The sequence below is a fragment of the Coregonus clupeaformis genome, chromosome 24, assembly GCF_020615455.1.
Source record: "Coregonus clupeaformis isolate EN_2021a chromosome 24, ASM2061545v1, whole genome shotgun sequence".
NCBI lineage: Eukaryota > Metazoa > Chordata > Actinopteri > Salmoniformes > Salmonidae > Coregonus > Coregonus clupeaformis.
This window is the reverse complement of record NC_059215.1, coordinates 41,611,588-41,632,972: the sequence shown is the minus strand read 5'-3', so window position 1 is coordinate 41,632,972 and position 21,385 is coordinate 41,611,588. Positions and strand designations below refer to the sequence as shown.

General features: G+C 44.4%; 1 protein-coding gene across 1 annotated transcript; it reads left to right on the top strand.

The window, feature by feature from the left end:
- The first annotated feature begins 290 nt into the window (after window positions 1-290).
- On the top strand, window positions 291-20,211 carry LOC121538540 (collagen alpha-3(IX) chain-like). Its single transcript, XM_041846662.2, has 32 exons — window positions 291-633; window positions 1,834-1,902; window positions 3,188-3,223; window positions 3,326-3,397; window positions 3,783-3,836; window positions 6,322-6,357; window positions 6,797-6,820; window positions 6,984-7,037; window positions 7,722-7,775; window positions 7,986-8,027; window positions 8,179-8,235; window positions 8,481-8,534; window positions 8,645-8,698; window positions 8,894-8,947; window positions 9,098-9,151; window positions 9,296-9,349; window positions 9,579-9,632; window positions 9,753-9,806; window positions 9,918-9,971; window positions 10,259-10,303; window positions 12,209-12,262; window positions 12,397-12,450; window positions 15,456-15,509; window positions 15,612-15,683; window positions 16,330-16,365; window positions 16,757-16,801; window positions 16,920-16,952; window positions 18,323-18,469; window positions 18,627-18,681; window positions 18,796-18,978; window positions 19,209-19,286; window positions 19,522-20,211. The coding sequence occupies exons 1-32, from the start codon at window positions 568-570 to the stop codon at window positions 19,704-19,706; spliced, it is 2,037 nt and encodes a 678-aa protein (XP_041702596.2). The 5' UTR covers window positions 291-567; the 3' UTR covers window positions 19,707-20,211.
- The last annotated feature ends 1,174 nt before the right edge of the window (window positions 20,212-21,385 follow it).

The window sequence follows — 21,385 nt, the reverse complement described above, 5'->3', positions numbered from 1 at the left end:
GAAGCTTAGTTGTGGACCAATGAAGGGTCCTCCCAGAAGTCTGATTTCACCTCCCATCCAAACCGACCCTACTGTGGCACTTAAAGTAGATCTGAATGATTTGGATGGGTGAAAGCAATATGGTGTAGCTCCATCCACGTCCTCTTTAGGCCGGTGGAGCTTTCACCATATTGCTTTCACCTACCTTATAACTTCAGATCTGCACAACTTGGAGGTTAGATTGTAGAGGTCGGTTTCGGATTGGGCAGTAGTGCCCCCATGGATTTGCAGGAAAGTTATAGCGCAGCCCACTTTTACTGGCTCCGAAGTCGTGGCCCTCTACCTCGCTCCCACCTCCATCAGTTCCTCAACTCACAACTCCCCTCATCCCTCGCTACAGTACGATCTGCCCCCTCTGCTGGAGGCTCAGGTTTATCTGGAATCAAGGTGAAAGCCATTCAGAAGCCGCGCGCTGTAAGGTGAAGGAGCGGTCCATCACGACGCCGGGGGGAGAGCGAGCGATAAGGACTGGGAACGGCGTTTGACTTTTTCCGCGTAAACTCTGATTTGAGGGGCGAGCGGGAAGCCATGTCTATGTTCTCAGCTCTCGGGGTGCTCTTGCTGTGCCAGCTATTGACATCATCTACAGCCCAGGTAAGCGGTGGCTTTGGTGCGCCCGTTATCCATCCATCCCTGATGTTTTCATCTGCCACCCTGTGCTCGGAATTGCTGTTTGTATAGCTTCTTTGTAAGCTGCCTGAAGAATTTGTAGGCACTCGATAACTGGCCTGAGGTTCCCATTCAGTTCCTAGATTTGCTTTCTGCTGTGGGTGTAAATGTGTCAGTCTAATCCTTCCATGATAATTACGCTACCTGCAAGGTGGTCACTTATAGGCTATTTATCATCCATTTGTATATTAACCTTTGACCCAGTTTTATACATAGGTTATATATAGACGGTTTTGATTTTTTCCTACGTGTTAGTGCCTTTCTTGTTTTATAAGGTTGTATGTAGCCTATAAAGTGTCAATTTGTTCAAAGATTATTGAATGGGTTATTGAAACAATTAGGTAATTTATTTATTTAATCATCCACAGGTGTCCGTGAAGGACTGTCGTCTTTTCAGTTACCTTTTTTAATTTACTTGCGAGTTTATGGAGTCAGGGTTATGTTTACCCTGAGGCTAAAGAATGCAGAGCCTGAAGATCAGTGGCCTGTTCACAATGACACCTTTGTTCATTCAGCCGTGCTTGGAAGCCCTAGGAAACACCTACGTTTATTAGTCCAGTCTGAAATTAAATAAACTATATTTGTATTATTGTATTACACTTAAATGATTAGTTTGTTACTCTAGAAATTATTTGCACTGCCTGTGCGTAATTTGGGTCATATCTGCGCTTAACCGCACGGTTGTATAAAGGTTATTTCATGCGCATAGCTTTGGCATCATATATTTTGTGATACATTTGATTGTTTTTCACAACGGAATCATGGAAATGTATTTGTTATTTGTTTCAGTTGATTGTTTAGGAGATTCAAAGCAATATAATATAATAGAACCTGAAGCCTACCAATGTGGCCACTTCTTTTTCGTTCTGAATAATGACGCACGATCAGTTCACACTAATATTGGAACACTTTCAACAACAAGCATTTAGACTTTGTATATAAAAGTCTTTATCCGGTCTATTTTTTCATCCTTAATGCGCACATTCCTTCCATGCCCATTTGGACAGTAGCCTGGACACAAAGCAGCTTGATTTTAGGCCATTTATAAAGATTTATCACATGATAATACCTATCTGTCTTGCGGATATTTGTATTGATTTTTGACGTCTTGGTTTTGTGTCGCAGAGACCCGGCCCATCGGGAGCAGTCGGGCCGCCAGGACCCCCGGGACCCGCGGGAAAGGATGGTACTGACGTGAGTTAGCTAGCCAGACACCGATGCACGAGGGGCTCTCATTGGTTTTGAGACCACTGTAAGGTAGTGGAGTGTAGTAGAGCTGGGTTTTGCTATCCAATTACTGAATGAAGGTGTCGTCATGGCTGAGGCAATCAAGCAACTTGTTACTTTAGCACTTGCTTCTCAAACGAATTTTAACATTTACTTATGTGGACCTACATTAGGATTTATGCCAACTTTTTATAGGGAAGGTGTTGTATTTGATACAACTTGATCAACTGTGATTGTGGTCAAATGCTCTCTAGTTATCCAGTCTATAACATATTGACCCCTCCCACTGAGAGTCATACCCGCCCCACAGGTATTTAGTCATCATTAAACACTTTGTACACAGGCTTTCTATTGGCCAGAGGGCACCCGATGACACATCAGAGCCAATCATGATAGATATGGGAAAAGCCAAAGGTCGGACCTTAAACCAGAAATCAAGTTCATAATTGTGCTATATGTTAGAGGGGAAATAGGATTATGTGCTCAAAAAACAAAAACACTAAGGGCTATGGTCTCAAACCTTTACAATAACTTGATATGTTAATGGGCCCAATCTCATAACAGAAATTCAATTAATTTTATATTTGATGTCAAACCTTTAGATATTGGGGATTGAATAGTTGTGTTGCTTTAGTGGAGTAAAGTCAATTCACCACAGTTTGGAAGGCCTGCCAGTCATACAGAAGACCTATTCATTCATACATTCCCCAACTCTACGAGAGCATCTAAAGTTACCCCTCACACCTCCTTCCTCGCCACCCTCTCCTCCCTCCTCCTACCCCCTGTCCAAACCAACCGGAGGCTTTCATCATGTGACCATTCCGCTCAGTCAGGTCGTTTTTAGCAATGTTTATTTTTCCCCATTGCCCACTGGGAGATTTATGGCAGAGGGTAACTACAACCTCCTGTGTGTTAAAGCACTTCAAACACTCAGTCTATCTATCACTGGTAGCCATTCAACATATAGCTGTAGATGAGTTTCATTTCAGCCGTGTTTTCATTGACCTTTTATGACAAAATGGCCAGAAGGACGTCCGTATTTCACAGCTTTCTGCTGAGATGGTATTATTAGTCTTTAAACACACATACACACACACACAGTAATATCATGTACATTTGTGACTGTGGACTTGTATTAACATACAACTTAATCACTTGTTATTTAAGGATATGATATGTCCAAAATCTGTCCAATTTCTCAGACTGAAATCAAAGGCCTTTGGAATCTTATGTTGTTTCCTTTGATTGACAGGGCAAAGACGGCCCTCCTGGACTTTCAGGGAAAGCTGTGAGTATAACAACAGAACATAACCTTTTACAACAACAGATCAACAATTCAATTGTGTAGGGTGTTTGATTGTTCTAACACAGACCTGTTCCAATGTTTTAGGGACCCAAGGGGAAAGCAGGGGGAGCAGGAGGACCAGGGAACCCAGGCCTGCCCGGCCTCCCAGGGGTGGACGTAAGTGACCCGTAGAAACTCACACATACACACTGGTCTTGTTATTGATGCGTAAGAGATTGTCTGAATTGCTGTCATAGATAACTCAGCATGCACCTATTAGATATGCAGTAGCTTGAGGCTATTGATACCAAGCTGTAGTCCATGATACTAGCTTCGACTGATTTGGACTGAACAGCCATTTACCTGCATACAGAGCAAGTAACCTGTCCTCTATTCAGTGAACAATTTGCTCATAGCTACCGTTTGTTAGAGAACTTGATTGAATTATCCCATAAAATGTGTCTCCCATCTATTCAAACAGTTGAATTGAGCAATTTAGACGTAAGAAATAGCACAATATAACGTCTAATAATGTTTCCATGATGTTGTTATTCCTCCTCAGGGATTGACAGGTGCTGATGGGCCTGCAGGGAAGGACGGTCCTCCAGGGGAGGTGGTAAGTGAAGTGCCTATCAGTCTCCCAGGGTTCCTGCATGGCTGTTTGCCTCTGGATGTGCCTCATTAACTTTAATGACCTCTTCAACTAAAGACTGCCCCTTTGGCCTCATCAATCAGCCACTAAAACACACACACACACACACATTATGTACAGAGTGACATAAGGTGAGACATGAGGTGCCTCAGTTAGCTGAATTTATGAAAACCCACACAGAGAGCTAGTGTTGTGACCTTAGAATGACCTTAGGCTGAGATAGGTGCCATCCAGTCCTCTGTTCATATCTGTATGACCCTACATAATAGAGAGAAAGGGGGTTAGTTACATTGAGCTCCTTGAGACCTTGGTGGGCTAAAGCTGGTACCTACTCAGGCCTCTGTTTTTTCTCTGTCGGGACGGATTTGTCGAGCTGGCTCTGGCCCTTTGTGGGAATGTTTTTAATGAGGGATAGGGTGACTCTGAGTCGGATTTATCTAGCGCTGGCCGCTGCTTCCCTAATCCCGCCCGGAATGCGCACAGCTGCCCACCAATCCGGCCCAGACTATAGGAAGTAGAGGGATCTGCGGCTTGGATGCAGGAGGAAATAAATACAGTTATCCTCTGAGGAAGATGAAGCGGTGAGAATCTGAAGGACTGGGTGGTAAGGCATGAAAGCAGTACAGCGCAGGAGAACGTAATGATATTATATAGCACCCCCAGAACTGGATATGAAGTGTTGGGAGTAATGCATAAAATGTGAGCTATAAAAGGATGTTAAAATGGTCCTCTGATCACAACTTGAAGGGTGTAAATGGGTCCGCTGTCAAAATGGAGGCAGCCCTCTGCAATTCAACTAATTAGTCACACTAATCAGGAAGTGAGTGTTTACCTGACTGCCTAATTACCTGGATTAAATGTGCCATGCTGCAATTGGCTTAAAACCTGTCTGATATTTCCTGGCTAACATCCATGCACTAATGGGATGAAGGTTGACAAGCTTGGACGTTCTCTCCCTCCCCCTACTTACACTGAGGAAGGAATTTGGGCTGAAGCTGTTTTCAGAGCAAAACACAGGAGCTACATTTTCAGGAAAAAATACCTTTCCCTGTCAAGACATATCGACCACCTCCCCAAAACAGTCACTAGATAATGAGGTGCACCAATTCTCTTCAACACCCATAAGCAGTCTTTACTGCTTAGACCAAAGGAAGATACTGTATGTTTTCACTATTAAAGGTGCTACACATAGGATTCTTTAGAATTTTTGCATTGTAATATCAGAAAATGTCCATAATATATCTGGCGCTAACAGTGGAATGATAAGTGTTTCACAGTATTACTTACCTGCCAGTGGTGTGATTGGCTGTGATATTCGCCTATTGATTTCTTCAGCCGGAGCGGCATCTGTTGTCAAACTGGGAAAGCTGTTCTGACTTTGTGGGTGTGTTATCTAGTGGAAATCGTTCTGTCATTTCCTGGTTGCTCAAATTCTACAAATTCTACACTGTTTGCTCAATTTCAGTTTATGTGAGAAAACAAGCACTGAATATTGTAGGGAATCATTGTACCATCTAAATCGCTGTGAAATATATTTTCATTAACAAAAAATTTGGTCCACCAGCTTCAAATAGCTGTAAAATCAATCAAACAGAGAATACTAGAGATACTGAGAATAACAGTAGAGGGATGAAAAGTGAAAACAAACCTCGACAAATTCCATACATCACAGGAGACATGCATGCGTGTGGCTGTGTGTGTGCATGTGATACGTGCTCGTGTGCAGGTGCATGCGCGCCTAAGTGCTGTGTATGTGTGCGTGCATTTATGTGCTTGAGTGCGTGCAACAGTGTCTGTGCGTGTCTAACTGTGTGTGTGTGTTAGTGCAGCAGTCTAGTCTACACTCATCCACTGTAAAGTCAGTTGGAACAGTGAGGAATGCAGTGTGGGTTGCCATGACACCACTGTGTTAAGTCTGATTGTGATTCTTTTTCTCCCTCACACCACACCAACAGCCCAAACACAGCTGAGATGGAATGTGGTGGGGACAGAGGAGGGGTCGGAGGGCAAAGGAGGGGGGCAATGGGGAAAGACAGAGGAAACAGGGAGGGAGGGGTGAAAGAGTAGACAGAAAAAGGGACATAAAATAAGGAGTGTATCGGGGGGGGGGGGGGGTACATCTTTATTAGACTCTTGCTGTGGGTCATATCAGGTCACTGCAGCACTTTTCAGCATAGGAAAGGGGTATGTAGTTTACATTTGTAACATCTTTATAATAATGTAATAATTTGGATCGTTTCCCACCTATTTGGACCAAGGCAGTTGCACTAGTTTTGGCTCACTGATACATGACTCAATGCTGACACATGTCATCCCCTCCCAAAGACCTCGAAACACGTATATAACATGCAAATAATGTTTTAGGTTTTTAACCTAGTTCCCACCTAGTCTCATGTTTCATTGTATCTGTTGAAGTTGTCTAAGGGGTTGTGTGTCTTTGTCTCTACAGGGCGATGCTGGACCTCCCGGGCCAGGTGGACCTCCTGTAAGTACTGTTACATCTTCCACCAATAGATATCAACATAGCCTATATCACCGGTCCATATTCATAACCTCTATTACACCAGACTGATCACTAGAAATAGAGATATTGTTGATTACACACACTCACCTGTCAACAGCTAAATCCATAACTAGGGCCCAGAGTGTTTCCTGGTCGGGTCACATGGTCAAGAAAAATGGTGGGCCCTACCTATAAGACACACACACAAATGTTCCCAGTTATAACATAACACAAACACACACAGCCGTCTATCTATAACAAACATACCTATACCTAGTGTTTACATTCGGTATACTGTCACACATCTTCAATTACACCTATACATTTTAACCATTATAACATCAGCTTGTTATGACACGATGGCTCATAAGTTGTCTGGTGTGTATGTATGTCTTAATATGCCTTCCCCTGTCTTCCTTAGGGCAGAGGGAGACCAGGAGCTCCAGTGAGTACAGATGATCATAAACAGTTTTCTTATGTTGTCACTTTGCTTTTATGTGTGTGTGCGTAGATATTTTTCGCATGTCTATATGTGACTTCTTATAGTTATGCATGTGTGTGTGTGTGTGTGTGTGTGCTCTCACCCAACCCATTTCTATTGTTTCCAGGGGCCAGCAGGAGCCAATGGGCTTGCGGGCGGAATCGGGCCACAGGGACCAGCAGTGAGTGTTAAGACCAATTCATTAATGAATCAATCCCAATTAAGAAAGATGTACAACAGACAGAAATCAGGGAAATATACACTTACACTTAATGCCCTCTTTGACTGCCACTACTGGGTATCTAGTGGACTCACTGGTAATTCATGACGAAGTAATCAAGTTGGCAAGTTAAATGTTTAACTACTGAATGACAAGTAAAATCTGCAGTACCAGAAGCAGTATCACTCCAGGACCAGGGCTAGAGACCCCTGAGACAGACAAGACAGGCATGTCTCTCCAATCCAATCCTTTTTACATAAACACCTCAGATAGACTCAAGCATCAATGACCGCTTACAGTTGTCAAGTGGGAGAATCCAAACGTCCATGAGTGGATGAGGTCCTTGTTAGTGAGCTACCCCAGCGTAAGATCTCATCTCTTGGGAGTGGAGTGGGGAAAGACCCCTGGAGAGAGAACCAGGACTGATTGGCGTGATCGTGATGAGGCATGATTTCAGTTGAGCTTCTTATCAGAGACGCTGATTAGAGGTTCAGCAATGGATAGTCAGCTTTGATTTCCTTTAGTTTAACATGATGAGGGTAGGGGCAATGTAAATCTATGCAGTGATTTTGGTACAGTTTATATGCAAATGAATCATGTTGATTGATTGACTCTAACCTGTGTGTTCCTTTGCCTCTCTCCCAGGGCCCTGAGGGCCTTGCAGGATTGCCTGGGCCTCCCGGCCCTGATGGACCCCCAGTAAGTACAGAACATCTACATTATCTGTTGATTCTCCACCTTAGTGAAATTGCTATTGCTGCCATCAGTCAGGGATGGATATGCATGGCCACACAGATGTGGGGTGAAGAAATGCTTAAAGAAAGAAATAATTCATCCGTCGGCTTGCCTGATGAAATGTTACACATTCATTTATATTTAAATCTAAACTTCATTCTCTACCTCTCTAAGGGTCTTCCTGGGGCTCTCCCTGATGGCAGTGGAGATCTGCTGGTAAGTGTCAGGACATTTTTTCAGACCCAACACATTGAAGTACATCAACCCTGTACTGTGCTGCATTGCTATGCCCAACATTAAACAGCAATGGGACATTATATTTACTACATGCCTTTGCCTAATGCGGTGTTGACTTTCCCCTTTATAGTGTCCTGCCATCTGTCCTCCTGGTCCCTCCGGACCCCCAGGAATGCCTGGATTCAAGGTGGGTACAGGACATTGTTGCTCTACCTTACTGATTGTGACTTTTAAAGCTCTGACATGTGTGCTCTTCAAATGACACTTTCCCCCAGGAACATGACAGCAAAACTAACTGTTGTATCTCCCCCTCTCCCATTCTCATCATCTACCCCTCTTTGTCTTTCTCTATATCTCTCGCCATCCCTCTCTAAATATGTTTCCCTGCTTCTTCTTTGTCTTTCCTTCCATCCTCTCTCTCTCTTCATTTAGGGTCACACAGGACACAAAGGAGATAAGGGAGAGCTCGGGAAAGATGGAGAGAAGGTGAGATCAATAAGAATGAAACTCAGGGAGGAGAAACATTTACTAGTCTGAAGTGTTAATCCAGATGTGAAATACCTGTTTTTAACTGTGTGTCCTGTTGTCTCTCCCAGGGTGATGCTGGCCCATCTGGTCCTCCTGGTATTCCCGGCACTGTGGGCCTGCAGGTGAGGGATGTCACCTAATATGGCTCAAAACACAGCCATTTTTATCTGTTGGCTGTTTGTTTAGATTGTCCATTACTTTCTGCCCTGGGCCTGATGTGTGAATGCTATGCAGTGTTGATTGTTCTGATTGGTTCTTATGGTGGTTGTGATCGATTCTGATTGGTTCTTAACCATCCTGTGGTGTTTTTTCCCCAGGGTCCTCGTGGTTTGAGAGGACTTCAGGGCCCGATGGGGGCAGTAGGAGACAGGGTGAGTACCACGCCTCTGAATGTCGTTGTCTCAGACCTCTGTCTTCTGTCTGGAACTTACAGACCAGTATTTCAATAGGCTGCAGTGGAAACGTTGTCAGTTTTCCTGATTGTAATGCATCTACTGTCTCTCTTTCATTTCTCTTTTTAGGGTTTACCTGGTTTCCGAGGCAAACCTGGTATTGCTGGTGTCATCGGCAAGACAGTGAGTCTCTCCTTGTTTGTACTATCTGTTGAGTAGTGTATAACTCGTACCTCACTTCGGCACTGGTGTTTATGTCATTGTGTTAAGTGTCTGCCATTGGTCCCATCAATAAAAAGCTCTGTGTGTGTCATTTGATAATTCCAGGGTGATGCTGGAGAGAAAGGACCAGAGGGATTTAGAGGGCCAAAGGGAGAGATTGTGAGTAAATAATACACATATACTGTATATTTTTGTATTGATATTTGCATGTCTGAATGAACATCCTCTTTACAGGCAACTCTAATCCCTAATGAAATAGCAGACTAAACAGTCATGTGATGGTAAATGGTAAATGGTGTGAGTACAAGGGATTGTAAAGGAACTAATGTTGCGCTACAAACTGTTCATTTCAGGTAATGTAACATTGTTCCTTGTCATTTCTCAACAGGGCAAAATTGGTCCAAAGGGAGTTCCCGGGGGAGCAGGTCCCAAAGGGGAGCCTGTAAGTCTTAAAATACAAATCTCTTAAAATACACATCTCTAATGAAATGCAAATCTCTAATGAAAACAGATATTGCAGATCTCGGACCCCTGACCAACAGAGTGTTCCTCTCCTCCGCAGGGCATCCCTGGCAGAGATGGGAAAGATGGCACCCAGGGACTGGACGGCGAGAAGGTAAAGTGGCGCCCTTTTCTCCCAAAATGCTCTCTGCTCTACTGACGTTTCCCATGAGCCCACGGTGGGTGTGGCTGATGTCATAGTGACAGTGTTTCTCTACATTGCCAGGGCGACGCCGGACGGAATGGGGTACCCGGTGAGAAAGGACCCAACGGCCTTCCTGTGAGTATCAAACCCAGTGTGTCTCCCTCCCCGTAGCCGTAGCTGCTGTGTAAAGCATGCCATTATCTAGCGTCCCACTGTGTACAGTTGGCCATTATCTGTCCCACTTTATCCTACTAGGAGATGCCCTTAAACACACACACTCTAATTCTCTTACACATTCTAATGACCACACAATCATATCTAACTCAGTCTCCCACAGTGTGTTTACTAAGCCCAAGTCCCATAGAATCATAGTACTACTGTGGACACTACCCCAGAGTCATGTTTCTATGTCTGTGTTTCAGGGTTTACAAGGAAAGGCTGGCACAAAGGGAGCCAAAGGAGGAGTTGTGAGTATGACAACAATGCATAACCAGGTCATGAAGACAGTGATTTCATAAAGACAAGGATATGATGTATACAATGGGGCCATAAAGAGAAGGATATCATAGTTATCACCACCGCAGAGATCATATTAAATTATGGAGTTCTAATATGTAATTATATGGTTAAACCGCAAGTCGCTATTCACTATTTCCACACCGTGGGGGAAAACATGGGGGAGTTCTCATAGACTGCCAGCAAAAAAAGCCTCCATTTACATGTTGCTTATGAGTGCATTTCACACTACTTTTTGATTATAATTGAATTGTAAGGCTTGTATGAATGTCCTGCTTAATATAATGTTTGTGTCATTGTTGTAAATCAACTGCATTATACTTTTTTTAAAACACTTCAACTTCAACCAGTAAAATGGCTCTTTGGCTACAGTCTATGTCAATGAGCAATAGCATTCTAGCTAACAACTGCTGCATCCAAAATAGGTATTCTGCAACTATCACAACCAAATGTAATTTTAGTGACTGTAAAAACAATAATCAAAACAACATTGTAAGCATATGAGAACAAAAAAGTGTTTTTGTTTAGAAGTAATAACTATGTAAATCTATGCTATTTTCTTAGTGATGTCATAAAGCCAGAGGTCACAACGATATTATGCAATCAAAAGATGGAATCATACAGCTAATGATGTCACAACTGATATCATAGACCCAGTCGGTATTAGATATAACCCGCCTGTGGGGAAAACAACCTGTGGTTACCTAGGTTACTCCATTGGCTCACGGCAACATCTTGACCTTTTTCAAACGCAATTTTCTTGTTGTCTGCTTGTTTTAGTCAATTACAAAACTACATTTAAGAAAAGTACAACATGTCTAAAGATTACTTTTCAACATTGCCTGCTCCCTAGCGTTCTCACTACTTAGAAAAACATAATATTGTAGGGCTTCCCACATGCCCCTTTTCATAATGATGCTAGCAGCCACTTGAGTGAGTGAGTGCTAGCTAGCTGCCGACCGAAATATTAAGCTAGCCAAGACCAACAACACAAACAAACGGACTATACAGCTACAAGTAGTACTAAACAAGTTAAATGTCTTACCTGTGATTAAATGTTTTCCACACACAGCTACGTGTAGCCTACTTGGACACCGGGTCCCCACATTTCCCACTCTCCCATGCTCAATAGCCTGAAGCCACAGGGCTCTTCTCACCGCCTCTATTTCCCTATGCTGGAGCATTGCGAGCCGTAGGTCGGGATCTTTGACCTGGTTACATGTACATTGAACAACACAGCAGCTTTTCGGTATGTTTTGTTTTTTGTGTATAACAAAAAATCGACAACGAAGTCTCTTTTACAATGGGGGTCAAATGGAAAGAATGTTTGTTTTCCCCAATTTGTGGCCGTGGTCAAGGAGGATTAATTCTTATTACGTGAATATCGACTCGGAGTATAGGATCAAAGAAACAGACAATGATGTCATAGATATGTACTGTGATGTCATACAGCCAATGATGTCACAAATTGTATCATACAATCAGATAAACCATACAGACAGTGATGTCACCAATTATGTGATATCAATTACAATCAAAGGTTCTCTGCTAAGACGTTGCATGCATCAACCAATGGTTGCGTGGCACTTCATCAACTGAGCCGTCAGGAACCAGATTGCTAAAACATATGACGTGGTTAGCTAATACTTAAAATACCTATCCAGGTGTTGTAAGATCTGTCAAGAACGTGCCCATTGGAACCATACAGACAGTCATGTCACAAACTACATCACACTTTCAGAGGAAATGCACACAATGGTGTCACAAATTACATCATACAATCAGAGGAACCATTAAGCCAATCGCAGTGAAGATAAGCCACCACATAACCCTTCTGTTAACCCTTTCCTTCCCAGGGCAACCCAGGAGAGATGGGAGAGGCAGGGCCGTCTGGAGAGCCAGGTATTCCTGTATGTATCTGATGGGCTTCTGGGGCAGTGGGGTATTTTGTGGGTGTCTGTGTTGTGGGTTGTTTTGTTACAATGCAGTTGTGGTGTATCAGCTCCTCTCACCTGCCTGCACCATCATCTGACTCCTCCCACAGGGCGACATTGGTATCCCAGGAGAGAGGGGCGAGGCGGGACCCAGAGGTGTGGCTGTAAGTAGTCTAGGTCAAAGTTCAATTCCGTATCCATGGAAACATGGCAGCATCCACCTGTTGAGATGGCAGTAGGTAGAGTGGAGCCATGTACCAGGGCGGCAGGTAGTGTACTGGTTAGAGTGTTCGGGCAAGTAACCGAAAAGTCACTGGTTTGAATCCTGGAGCCGACAAGGTGAAAAATCTGTCGCTGTGCCCTTGAGCAAGGCACTTAACCCTAATTTGTTGTAAAACAACACATTTCACTGTGCCTATCTGGTGTGTGTGACAATAAAACATGTTTTTATTTGTTTTATTACCAATCAGAATAGTAGTCAACATAGCAGAATAACGTTTTTTTCCTGACCATTAGAAAGCATGGTCAAAACAGAGTGTCAAATATCTGCCCTGCTAGAGCTGCCCCGGTCAACTGTAAGTGCTGTTATTGGGACATGGAAACTGCCTAAGGAAGCAACGTCATCACAAGAACTGTTCGTGAGGAGCTTCATGAAATGGGTTTCCATGGGCCGAGCATCACCATGCGCAATGCCAAGCGTCGGCTGGAGTGGTGTAAAGCTCGCCGCCATTGGACTCTGGAGCAGTAAAAACTCTGGAGTGATGAATCACGCTTCACCATCTGGCAGTCCGACGGACAGGGTTTGGCGGATGCCATAGTGCCCGAATGCATAGTGCCAGCTGTAAAGTTTGGTGGAGGAGGAATAATGGTCTGGGTCTGTTTCTCAAGGTTTGGGTTAGGCCCCTTAGTTCCAGTGAAGGGAAATCTTAACGCTACAGCATACAATGACATACAATGACATACTAGACGATTCTGTGCTTCCAACTTTGTGGCAACAGTTTGGGGAAGGCCCTTTCCTGTTTCAGCATGACTATGCCCCCGTGCACAAAGCGAGGTCCATACAGAAATGATTTGTCGAGGTCGGTCTGGAAGAACTTGACTGGCCTGCACAGAGCCCTGACCTCAACCCGTCAAACACCTTTGGGATGAATTGGAACGCCGATTGCGAGCCAGGCCTAATCGCCCAACATCAGTGCATGACCTCACTAATGCTCTTGTGGCTGAATGGAAGCAAGTCCCTGCAGCAATGTTCCAACATCTAGTGGAAAGCCTTCCCAGAAGAGTGAAGGCTGTTATAGCAGCAAAGGGGGGACCAACTCCATATTAATGCCCATGATTTTGGAATGATATGTTTGACGAGCAGGTGTCCACCTACTTTCATGTAGTGTATTACCACATTACCTATTGATGAGTCTGCTGCTCTCTCATTCTCTCCCATTATGCTTACAACAAGGCTGAAATGAAACAAGAGCACAGAGGCATTATTAGAAGGATTTCAACTGCCAACAACACTCAACTCTTTCCGTAAAGTTTGGATGTGACATTCATTTTCAGTTCCAAAGCTTCTTGCCCATAAAATATCAATCATAAATTGCTGGATTACTTGTATTGTTTTCATGTGGACATTAGCAAGTGAAATAAGATGGTGTTACACGTTTTATCCATCATGTTATTGCTTGTTTGAATATACAGTATGTTGAAAACACAATAGTTTGTGATTAACTAGGAGACTGTTGGAAAGCAACATACAACATGAGTGAGAAAGGTACAGAGGAACAAAGATCATACCCCCCCCAAAAATGCTAGCATCTCACCATTACCAATAACAGGAGTTAAGAGATTATCTGGTTCGAATCCCTGAGCCTTGAGCAAGGCACTTAACCCTAATTGCTCTGGATAAGACTAAAATGTAAACGGTAAAACAGTATGAAAATACCCTCAAATAAAAAGTGACATTCTGTACTGTCGCATCATATGAAACATTTGATCTCAAATTCAAAATGCTGGAGTATAGAGACAAATGTACATATTTTAGCTTCACTGTCCAAATAAATATGGAGGGGAGTGTATATTCACACTATATACACTCAGTGGCCAGTCTATTAGGTACACCACCCCGTTCACTAAAATGATTTGCTTCTACAGACAGTGAGTCACGTGGCCGTGGCTTGCTATATAAAGCAGGCAGACAGGCATCGAGGCATTCACTTACTGTTCGATTGAACGTTAGAATGGGCAAAATAAGTGACCTGAGCGTTGTATGATCATCGGTGCCAGGCGCACCGGTTCCTGTATTTTAGAATTTTAGAATTCACGCACGACAGTGTCTAGGGTTTCCTGAGAATGGTGTGCCAAACAAAAAGCAACCAGTCAGCGCTAGCTTGTTGATGAGAGGTCGAAGGAGAATGGCAAGAATCGTGCAAGCTAACAGGTGAGCCACAAACAGGCAAATAACGGCGCAGTACAACAGTGGCGTGCAGAACGGCATCTTGGAACGCACAACTCATCAGTCCTTGTCACGGATGGGCTATTGCAGCAGACGACCACACCGGGTTACACTCCTAAACAAGAAGAAGCGGAACCAGTGGGCACGCAATCACCAACACTGGACAATTGAGGAGTAGAAAAACATTGCCTGGTCCGACGAATCCTGTTGCGTCATGCTGATGGCAGAGTCAGGATTTGGCATAAGCAGCATGAGTCCATGGCCCCATCCTGCCTGGTGTCGATGGTACAGGCTGGTGGCAGTGGTGTAATGGTGTGGGGAATGTTTTCTTGGCACACGTTAGGTCCCTTGATACCAATTGAGCAACGTTTCCGTGCCCCGAAGAATTCAGGCTGTTCTGGAGGCAAAGTGGGGTCTGACTCGGTACTAGAGGGGTGTACCTAATAAACTGTGTATAGCTATTCCCCTCCAGTTAGATGGAGGCAGTGGGGAAGACAGGAATGTATCAAAGAGGGATGGATGAAAGAGGGTCAGAGACACAGAGGGGGTTTTGTCTTTGGTTCCCTATCAGAACCCTAGAGGGAGGGAATGCAGGATACAGCCAGGATATAAAAGTGATTATCATGCTCTACACCAGGGTTTCCAAAACGGAAATGTACTTCCTGTGTCTGCAGGCCCTCATGTACTTCTTGTTATGCTAACATAATGTTATGTATTTCCCAGGGGGGCATCGGACCAGTGGGCAACATCGGGGTTCAGGGCAGCAAAGGCTTCCAGGTCAGTGGCATGATGGGATACATCCTTTCTGGACAATCCCTGAATGAAATTCTGTGTCATGTGTTGGAGGTCTTCTGATGGTGTCTATGTCATGTTCAACAGGGAATAAAGGGGGCTCTGGGGGACCCTGGTCTTCCCGGACCAACCGGAATCCGCGGCGGATTTGGTGAGAGGGTGAGTATGACCCCGAACAGAATGGTTGCTGGCCAACGACCGCTGAAGTGACCAACAGTGATGTCCACCCCGGGGATTTGAACAGTTCACCATCTGGTTCCAAGCCCAAGCATCCCTATTCACTCCACTGATGTCCTTCTGGGAATAAACAAGGCATTTTATTTGTAGCTATGCCTTTAAAGACAGATTAGAGTTATTGGGTTGTAGTTGACCAACTAACCCAATATTGGACTACACACAAACATGCACACACATAGCTCCTCCTGCCACACCCATTTAGATCAGAGCAGTATATAGTCATAACCTGGGCAGTGTGGGCTCACTCACTCCAGCCCTAGTGGTGTGTATTCATACTGTACCCAGGAGAGAGGTAAGAAAGCAGCCTCCTGTTCAGGAGCCGAGGGCAGAACAAAGCCTGGCTTTATCCAGCTCCTGGGCTGCCCCACTCCACAACCCAGCACACCTCCCTCCATCCCTCCCTGCATCTCACTCAGCGCACACAGTCTGCCATCTATGGAGCAATGCCCTCTGCTTCTGGTCTCCACAACCACTGGCTTTTATTCCCCTCTCTCTCTCTCTCTCTCTCTCTCTCTCTCTCTCTCTCTCTCTCTCTCTCGCTCTCGCTCTCATTCTGTTTCTCCTGCAGGGTCCAGTCGGAGCATCAGGCCCTAAAGGAGACATGGTAAGTACACATGTACTTCACTTGTAGCTTCCTACAGTAGGGGTCAAATAATTATATTACCATAGAAACCCCCTTCCCACTGTCTTCATTCAGTGTGCTCATGGGGTTACCCTGTCTCTTAAAGGGTTCAGAGAGAATCTTGCCATTGCCATTGATAATGGGAAAGGTTAAAGAGGTGGGAATATGGTTTTATGGGCTCATTATGGAAGTATATTTGTGTGTATTTGACTTTTCTAGGTACATAACGAAACATGGACATGATATTTTCTATGCAAGCTTCCATGCACACCCAATTATTGTTATTCAAATATTCACTCAGGCTTGAAAAGCAAAAGGAACAATTATAACCACTAAGTAGCATAAACAAATTATTATTTTGTTTTCTGTTCAGGGCGTGGCAGGAGCTGATGGTTTGCCCGGGGAAAACGGAGAACCTGTAAGTTATCTTTCATATTTTAAGTTTAGTCAAATTAATATACATTCAATTAGCATGAAAACGTGTGTCATCCCATTTCTTTTGTCTTATTTGTCAACAATGTTTTGCTCATTTTCAGGGTCCATTTGGTCCAGTTGGCCAAAAAGGAGAGGTGAGTAATAATATCTTTATCCAAACTGTGGAGCGAATCCTTGTCAGTGTTGAATGTATGTTTGACAACCACAATATGTTTAGGGCCTAAATTCAATCAGATCAACCATTAACAGGCGATAGCAGACACCCGCATTGTGGATGTTTTGGTGGAGTCAGAGGTGGAACTGTGTTGGAGCGGTCAGATCGGTGAGCAGCTGCGCTTGTGATCGTTGTCACAAAGCAACACCAGCCCCACTCCAGTTAGAAGTTCAGAATGAGAAAATGTAAGCTATATATAAATAATGACGCTCAAATTGAAAAATCATTCAACAAAATAATGAGGATTTCTATCATCCTAATGGAGGTGTAGATTACATCTCACATTCCAGTGTTCCAACTTGTAAACAAGGCTACATGGGATTTCTGTTACTGCAACTCCGTGCAGTGGGAGCCACTTGTGGATTTGACAGCTCTAACTCAGTTCCACCTCCGACACCGTCAAAACAACAACTATGCAGATGTCTGCTAAAGCGGACCTGATTGAATAGATCCCTAGGTCTTGGATCCCAACTCCATTCATTGACACATATTTTACTGGCAGGTTTGTCCCTCTAGATAACGACCACAACGATTGTGATCACATTCACTAGGCGTACAGTCAAAAACCCTACTTAGTTGGGCATACTAGACCAGTCTATCATTGTCCCTTTTTCACTATCTTACACAACATCTTTAGCTGCTCTTTCCCTAATTATGGTCTCTCTCCCCTCTCTATCTTTTCTCTCTGATGTGTTGCCAGAGATTTGGTGTTGGCACTAAGTGCTGGTGCCAAGGCCAGACTGCAACACACTAACTAATTGCACGGGATCCCAGCTCACATTCCAGGATTAGCTGGATAGATTAGCCTGCTGTACGATTTCTTAGCCCACTATCTGCCATCCCCACAGGGGAGAAGGGAGCCATGCTAAGCTGCAGCACAGTTTAGCTCACAATTAATGCAATTACAGCCAAGACACTGATGTGGCTCGCTAACGCTAACTGATGCTAGCTACAGCAACTCTCACACTTAGGAATTGTTGTTTTGTTCATTAAATTAATTATCAAGTGAGACATATGTACACCCCCACACTGATGTTCTCAAGCTACACAACTACAGTGTTTACTTTTCGAAAGCCCTTTGACAAGTCAGGTTGTTTCTTATTCTGGGAACAAATTACCTCAAATTAACTACTGAACCAGCAACAATTGAGCTGTCTGATTCCCTCAGATCAAGATGCTACACTTTCTTCCCTCACAACTGAACACCTCCACTGAATTTAACTCTGTTTGACATTTACTGAGTGAACACAAGAGCTGTTCATTTGATTTCGTTTTTTTGTGTGCTTACAGTCTGGGAAGCGTGGAGAGCTGGGACCCAAGGGCGTGGTGGGACCACAGGGAGAGCTCGGAGCCAGAGGGGTTCCTGGGAAACCAGGCCTCATGGGCTTTCAGGGTGAACAGGGTCTGCCCGGAATCGCTGGCAAGATTGGTGTTCCCGTGAGTAACCTCTGAGTAACTATGGGTAATGCTGTACTTCGATCCCTGTAAACTTGGCAAGTTGGTGTCCCTGCGCCGAGAATGCCTCAGATTGACTGAACTGTCATTGATGACACCTGCTGAATGAAATGTCTGTCTTCTCTGCCTCTGTTTTCAGGGTAAACTGGCAAGCGAACAGCACATCAGAGAATTGTGTGGATCTATGATTGATGGTGAGGATTTTCGAGATCAAAAGGGCTGTAGGGTGTAGTGTCCTTGTCTTTCTTTAAATTACCAAAAAGTGAATATGTTTGCAAATTTCTGTTCCTCTGTCCTCTCTCTCTCAGATCAGATTGCACAGCTGGCTGCCAACCTCAGAAGACCCCTGTCCCCTGGCCAAGTGGGTCGCCCCGGCGCTGCCGGACCTCCAGGGAAGCCAGGCGAGACCGGGTCTATCGGTCACCCCGGCTCCCGTGGACCTCCTGGCTACAGAGGACTGCCTGGAGACCTAGGAGACCCCGGTCCCAGAGGTAAGTAGCAGGAGATGCACAGGGCCATGCCGAGAAACATACAGCTCAAAATGTCTGCCCATGTGATCAGCACAGAGCAATGGACTTACTTTGCAGCACAGAACGTACTGTAAGTCTCATTAGAAGTGTACAGACAGGGGTGACCATCTCTAATATGTTGGGCATATTGCAGTTCTCATAGCCAATAGATTGCCTTTTTTTTGTAACATTGTTTTCCGTCTCTTCCACAGGTGATCTTGGTGAACAGGGTGACAAGGGACCCATCGGAAAAGCCATCGAAGGGCCCATTGGAGACCAAGGATACCAAGGTATGACAGTTTATTCACTGTGCATTCACAGTGAGTGTGGTTTGGGCTAGAATGATAAAAGTTAAAGGGTAGCCAAGGGGAGTTGTATCAGTATACTGTCTTTGCCACGAAACCCTTCTTTGTGGGACATCTGAGCTTATATTTGAGAGTAGTGCAGGTTTCCCCTCTGTGTTTGAATCAATGCGTACTTGTTAGGAGACTTGGCTCATTCCCTATACTGTTTCTGTGCCCATAGGTATCCCAGGAGTATTTGGAATCGTCAAAGACGGGCGTGACGGATCCCCAGGAGATCCAGGAGAGCCCGGAGAGGCAGGTAGGACAGGAAGGACAGGGCACTCGGGCTCCCCAGGAATCTGTGACACTACTGCCTGCCAGGGGGCAAATGTCCATGGGAAAACCTCCAATCCCAAGAACCATTAAACATGACTTCCCTCATCCCGTAAGCAGCCACCCCTGGGAGGAGAAAAGAGGAGGAAGAGGAGGAGGAGAGGAGAGAAAGGAGTCACATAATGTCCTCTTTAATGTATTTCAAACAAGACGGGAACAGTAACAACAGATGTGAGATTTATTTTGAGGAAGAGAAGAACATCCCAAGTGTTAAAAGAAGGAAAACAGCAGTTTGGGAAAACAAAGAAACAAACTGAGAGACTAAAAATCAAGACTCCACCCATCTATGAAGTGGACAAAGCTGAGTAAACATTTCACAAGAGCGCTAGAAAACACCTGCATTGCTCCAAATACCATCAAAAGTGAATAACAATTTAATGAAAATAAAAAAGACTGAAAAACAACTTTACTGGAAAAGTGCTTATAGGCCATTATTTTTCAAAACCATTTGTTTGTAAAAATATGTACTTACAGTGAGGGAAAAAAGTATTTGATCCCCTGCTGATTTTGTACATTTGCCAACTGACAAAGACATGATCAGTCTATACTTTGAATGGTAGGTTTATTTGAACTGTGAGAGACATAATAACAACAAAAAAATCCAGAAAAACGCATGTCAAAAATTTTATAAATTGATTTGCATTTTAATGAGGGAAATAAGTATTTGACCCTCTCTCAATCAGAAAGATTTCTGGCTCCCAGGTGTCTTTTATACAGGTAACGAGCTGAGATTAGGAGCACACTCTTAAAGGGAGTGCTCCTAATCTCAGCTTGTTACCTGTATAAAAGACGCCTGTCCACAGAAGCAATCAATCAATCAGATTCCAAACTCTCCACAATGGCCAAGACCAAAGAGCTCTCCAATGATGTCAGGGACAAGATTGTAGACCTACACAAGGCTGGAATGGGCTACAAGACCATCGCCAAGCAGCTTGGTGAGAAGGTTACAACAGCTGGTGTGATTATTCGCAAATGGAAGAAACACAAAATAACTGTCAATCTCCCTCGGCCTGGGGCTCCATGCAAGATCTCACCTCGTGGAGTTGCAATGATCATGAGAACGGTGAGGAATCAGCCCAGAACTACACGGGAGGATCTTGTCAAGGATCTCAAGGCAGCTGGGACCATAGTCACCAAGAAAACAATTGGTAACACACTACACCGTGAAGGACTGAAATCCTGCAGCGCCCGCAAGGTCCCCCTGCTCAAGAAAGCACATATACAGGCCCATCTGAAGTTTGCCAATGAACATCTAAATGATTCAGAGGAGAACTGGGTGAAAGTGTTGTGGTCAGATGAGACCAAAATCGAGCTCTTTGCCATCAACTCAACTCGCTGTGTTTGGAGGAGGAGGAATGCTGCCTATGACCCCAAGAACACCATCTCACCGTCAAACATGGAGGTGGAAACATTATGCTTTGGGGGTGTTTTTCTGCTAAGGGGACAGGACAACTTCACCGCATCAAAGGGACGATGGACGGGGCCATGTACCGTCAAATCTTGGGTGAGAACCTCCTTCCCTCAGCCAGGGCATTGAAAATGGGTTGTGGATGGGTATTCCAGCATGACAATGACCCAAAACACACGGCCAAGGCAACAAAGGAGTGGCTCAAGAAGAGGCACATTAAGGTCCTGGAGTGGCCTAGCCAGTCTCCAGACCTTAATCCCATAGAAATTCTGTGGAGGGAGCTGAAGGTTCGAGTTGCCAAACG

What these genes read in the sequence shown, in the direction of transcription:
- LOC121538540 (XM_041846662.2), top strand. Translation starts at nt 568, where the DNA reads ATGTCTATGTTCTCAGCTCTCGGGGTGCTCTTGCTGTGCCAGCTATTG. An exon ending in CCGGCCTCCCAGGGGTGGAC is followed by an intron (nt 3,398 to 3,782) that starts GTAAGTGACCCG and finishes ATTCCTCCTCAG; the next exon opens with GGATTGACAGGTGCTGATGG. An exon ending in CTGGCAAGATTGGTGTTCCC is followed by an intron (nt 18,470 to 18,626) that starts GTGAGTAACCTC and finishes CTCTGTTTTCAG; the next exon opens with GGTAAACTGGCAAGCGAACA.